The sequence below is a fragment of the Nilaparvata lugens genome, unplaced genomic scaffold (assembly GCF_014356525.2).
Source record: "Nilaparvata lugens isolate BPH unplaced genomic scaffold, ASM1435652v1 scaffold8340, whole genome shotgun sequence".
NCBI classification, from domain to species: Eukaryota; Metazoa; Arthropoda; class Insecta; order Hemiptera; family Delphacidae; genus Nilaparvata; species Nilaparvata lugens.
The window spans coordinates 4,474-9,869 of record NW_024094086.1 but is presented as its reverse complement, the minus strand read 5'-3'; the positions used below and the strand labels follow the sequence as shown (position 1 = coordinate 9,869).

The 5,396-nt window shown below is 37.7% G+C and overlaps 1 protein-coding gene across 1 annotated transcript; it reads left to right on the top strand.

Annotated features, from left to right (window-relative positions):
• Positions 1-56: 56 nt before the first annotated feature.
• On the top strand, positions 57-4,985 carry LOC120349118 (basic proline-rich protein-like; the record flags this gene model as incomplete). Its single annotated transcript, XM_039419079.1, has 4 exons — positions 57-147; positions 993-1,303; positions 3,933-4,185; positions 4,895-4,985. Coding segments are annotated over exons 1-4 (731 nt in total), but the record flags the coding sequence as incomplete, so codon positions are not given.
• Positions 4,986-5,396: the final 411 nt, after the last annotated feature.

Sequence of the window (5,396 nt, the reverse complement as noted above, 5' to 3'; positions counted from 1 at the left end):
TCCTGTGATAAGTTCGTCAACTGCTGGGATGATTTTGTAGTGGAACAAGACTGCCGGCTGACTTTATTTCAATGAAGGTGGTTTCTGTGATATCCCTACATGTGGATTGCAGCTCCAGGCAGCCGGGTGCAAGTCAACCAGGCTCAGGGGGTTTTATTCCCTTCATAGAAATCAATATATTTTCATCAAGTCTTCACCCAAAAATAAATGAAATTACAAAATTAACCTCTCGTCTAAGAACTAATTGCCTAGTATTGTAAACTAAGAAATTGAATGGAAATTATTTTATACCAGTCAAGCCCGTATCTTATTGGACAGATTAGATAAACACCGTGATAATGGCTCTCGCGTTGATAGTATCACGGACTCAGGATAGACACTATCATCTTCCTAGAAATAAACATCACGATTAAATAACAAACGCATTAGAATAGTCATCCTTATAATAAACTACTCATCCGCTGTTGACTGAGTAGAGGAGGTTGGAATACAGAATATCATTCATCAAATAATTTTTTTAAAATAATGATATTTATGATTTCCATCATACATGCAAGTTAAAGTGATCCTCCAGTAAACGAAATTGCCATAATTCATCTAATCGAATGAATTGACCTATCTGAACCTGTTCAATCTAATCTAATATTATATCATGCTTAGCATGATGCAGGACATTTTTCTACTACTGTATGTCAAGGTCATGTGAAAAATCACTGAATTCGTATGACATTTCTGAAACTCGAAATGACTGTTTTATCACTTCACTATAAATTATCTCAACATGCAATTCCATGATTGTCAATAGGACAAATCAATGTGAATTGCATTATAATACATGGGCTAGTATTGACCTAGGTACCGTATTATCAATGTTATGCTAATATTATGCTAATGTTATGCAATTTGAGCTCAGGTTCAAATTTCATTTATTGAACAGTTTTGTTACAACAAATTGATTGTATCTTATTATTGTTATATTTCTTCTTGTCCAGTTGGACCGGTTGGAGGTGGATCGCCGCCCCCAAGCGGTGGCTTTGAAGGCAACGCAGTCGGCGGTCCTGTAGTGCTGCCGCCCCCTGAGTCACCGCCTCCTGGCTCAGTGCCCCCACAGTCGCCGCCTCCAGGCGAATATCCGCCTGCCCCCCCTGCGCCGGGTGCAGGAGCTGGTGCCGGTCCCGAGAGTGGTGTTTGTCCCGCTCCTTACGGAACTTACAGGAGCAAGACCAACTGTGGCGCTTTCTACGTTTGCGTAGCTGGCAAACCTTACGAGTTCGTCTGTCCAGCTGGCCTCAATTTCCATGAGGTATTTCATTATTTAACTACATTTGAAATATAAAATGATATCTGATATCTGGTTCACGTATCTGACCTTTTTCCAACCATGAATTTGCCTGCAACCATGGCTGCTTCTCGTTATTTATCAATTCACATTCAATGATAGTATAACAAATTCAAATTCAAATTGTTTTATTCATAAAATATTACATATTCACAAAATATAAAAGTGTTATAAATTACATGAATAAATTCTCCCTGCCTGGATGATTTGTCCGTGTGCAGGGAGGAGTCGCAAATTATCAGACAGAGGGCAAACACTAGCAATAATAAAATAAATTACAAACTATGAATAATAAAATAAATTTGAAAGAATAATAAGAGAGTTTATTTTAATCATAAATTTTAAAACTAAAGATAGAAAAAAAAACAATAATAAATAAAATAAAAGTGTCAGCTCGATGGCGGTTAAAGGGCTGAGTTGGGAGTAATATAGATTTATTAGCGTGGTACTGTGTGTAATATTTGAATGTTATTCTGTGTTCAGAACTAGAAATATTCATCTATATGGAGAATGTAGAAGAGCCTCCGCAGCATCTGAACCGATGCAGAGCAGCCACCCGGTCACTCTCCGCTTGTAGACGGCAACGCTAACCCCCTCAGTAGTTGAAATCTCGGCCGGTACATTACGGTAAAGCCAATGGGCTAAATGAAAACAGTTTCCAAGTTGAATTGAATTACTTGAACGGGGAAATTGAATATTTATATGCAATCTGTTTCTAGTGGGATAATAATGTTGAATTTCATTGAAGACAAAGTTACTTTTTTTTATAAAGACAAGTAAATTTTTTATAAATAATAGTTTTTTATTCAAAACAGGGAATTCTTGGAAAAGTAAATGTGTTGGATATCTATGATTTTGGCCAATAGTGTTTTAATAAGTGCTCTATGTGAGACCGCAACAGGACGCAGGACACCCAAGGAGGCACCGCCCCACGCCAAGATGCCATACTCAAGCAATGTCTGCACATATGCAAAGTAGACAGAACGACAGTGTCCAGGACTCAGGAACCTTCCCAGCTGTGCAAAAGCATAATTCATTTTACGCAGCCTCTGCCTGAGGTACTGCACATGGGCCACCCAACTCAACTTGTGGTCGAATATTATGCCAAGATATTTGTGAGTTAAGACTTGTTCTATCTCAGGACAGTTACAGTCATTGGAGAATGGGTCACCACATGAATGCATCCTGAGCACCCTGGGCCCGGAGCTATTACGAAGGAATATAGGTAGACACTTGGATTTCGAAATATTAATTGACAACACATTGTTGTCAAACCAATTTTTTAGTTTAACGAGATCAGAGGAAGCATTATTGAATGTTTCAGTCCATGTGCAGCCTGTAGACACAAGTGCCGTGTCATCGGCAAAGAGGAATAATTGACCATGTAGGTGCAACCTGGATATGTTATTGATGTAAATGAGGAAAAGTAGGGGGCCCAAGGTACTCCCCTGCACCACTCCATAATCAACTGCAATAGAATCACTGTCTGTGCCATTTAATGATATTCTCTGTGTTCTATCTTCAAAGTAGCTTCTAAACCATCTTAAGGTGAGATTCTTGAAGCCAATTGTTCAAGTTTTGCAAAAGTATGTTCCTATCTATAGAATCAAAGGCCTTGGCTAAATCCAGAAAAGAAATTAAAACTTGTTTATTACTAGATTGTGTGGTAACATACTTGTTAATTTCAAAAAGAGCATCGGATGTGTTTCTAGAGGTTCTAAAGCCGTACTGGTTGTTAGAAATGATATTGTTGTTGTCTAGGTAGTTATTGACTTGGATTTTCACGCATTTCTCAATTATTTTAGCTAGAGCAATCAGAAGGGAAATTGGCCGGAAGTTACTTATAATTGATTTCGAGCCAGATTTGTATATAGGTATAACTTTAGCCAATTTGCAAGACTCCGGAAAACTAAATATATAAACAATAGTTGAAATAGTTCATATAAGAATTTCAAAATGGTTACCCTCGAAACTGTGTGAACAATAAATTGTCCACTTGTCTACCATTGTGAAAAAAATTGTTCTTTCAAATTCCGGCCCCTTTACACTTCTATGCGACAATCCGTCAATTGAGGCTTTGTAACTCCAAAATGGCTGCTTATCTTTTGAATCTCTATTAAAATGAGGAGGAGCTTATTGAGCTTATTTCCTTCGAGAAAATTTATTGTTAAATCAATAGAAGAGTACGGAATTATTGACAAGTTCCCTAATAGACTACATTCAGAATGACAATCTCTCTTTGAATGTTTTTTTTTTTAAAATAGGAGAGGATGATTACTACTAGTCTACTAGCTATTTATTAATTCACTGAATCATCTTCAATCCAATGAAGTGGTCATTCATATTAATTGTACCATCTTGTTATATCAGTCATAGACTACTTATCTCAGCATCGTCATATCGGTCATATGTGTGTCATTTATTTAGATGTAGGAGGGATTCTCTTCTGTGTAGCCTATATTTGTAAATTAATGAATGTCACTGTTTTTGTAACCTCATCTCGCAATAAATCAAGTATTACAGGATAGAGTCACTTCAATCAAATAATTTGATTACGTATCTTATGTGATCTGTTTGAATTATTTGTGAACAGGATCTGAAGGTGTGCGACTACCCTTACAGAGTGGAGTGCAACGGAGTGCCGACCAACCCGGCTCCACCCGAACCATCTCCTGAGGAGCAGGTCGAGCCGTCCGGGGAGGCTCCACCCCCTCCACCACCCGCCCCTGTGGCCGAGTCACCTGCCCCCCTGCCCCCTTCGTCACCAGCTGTTTCTCCCGCCGTCGATCCCAGCTTAGCAGGATATTTCGGCCAGAGAAAATACTACAGCCAGTATCCCAATTACTGTGAGTAATATATCAATCAAAACCATTGTAGTTGAAAAACATTGTCTTGAAGTGGAAAAATTACTAGTAAAAAAGTACTAGAGCATGTACTCGGATTAAAGTTATTTATGTCAGTAATTATTATCATTAAAAGGGATTGTTGAAGGATGCCCATGTTTTATCTATGAAGTCATTTTTAGACTGTGACTGACGGATGATTTACTAGCACAGCCTCATTGATAACCTAAAGCCATGCCCAACAAGTTGACCACAATTTAAACTTTGGTCTAAAATCAGCTCTCAACTGCAACATTCTGAAGTCGATGCATTTCATGATTAAATGCCTCTAGAGCCAATCTTTTCCGTTCCTGAATGCCTAAAAGCAGTTTAATGTCTCATAAAACAAATTTTCATAGAACTCAACTTACAGTACCTATGTGTGCAATATATAAGTTGTGACTATAATGAATTATAGTTATTGACAACACTGAAGGACTTTTATAGAACACTCTGAAACTGTAACTTGGAATGTGTATTGAGTATCAGAGTATTGTGTATTGAGTATCAATTGTATTGAGGATCAGACACCAAATGTCAGCCAGCAATTTATTGATGTATAATTTATTAATTGCTTGAATAATGATAACAATGATGACGGTGTTGAACAATGATAATGATGATGACGGTGTTGATGAATGATAATGATGATGATGATCATTTTTATTCCCAGACAAATCAGCAGTTGGTGGCCTGCAGTGCTATGGCCGAAGCAACATAATGTACCGTCCACTCCGACTTGTTCAACTGTTGCCATTTGCAAGGTGGGTTGCGAGGGTGATGAGCGTCCACAGGGAATGAGGTTTGATTCCCCCAAGAAGATGTTTACCAGCATACCGTGCTAGATGGTGAGTCATAGTTATCATAAATATACCATAGGATTATTATAAACGTAGTACGGTAGTCAATTAAATAGAATAATATACCATAATCATAGCCTAAATAGTTCACTATCATTATCATCATAAACAGAAATAAAATAGAAATTAATCAGAGGTTGAAAAAAAACATTTCACAGCTTCTTTAATTGAACTGACTCCTATTTTCTACAAATATACCTTTGGCCCGGTTGCACAAAAGCTGTTGAATTTCAGCCGTGATTAAATGCCTGAAAACCAATCAAAAAAGCTTTCTTTTCAAAAATCTTCTCCGATTTTCTCGGATTCAATCAGGAT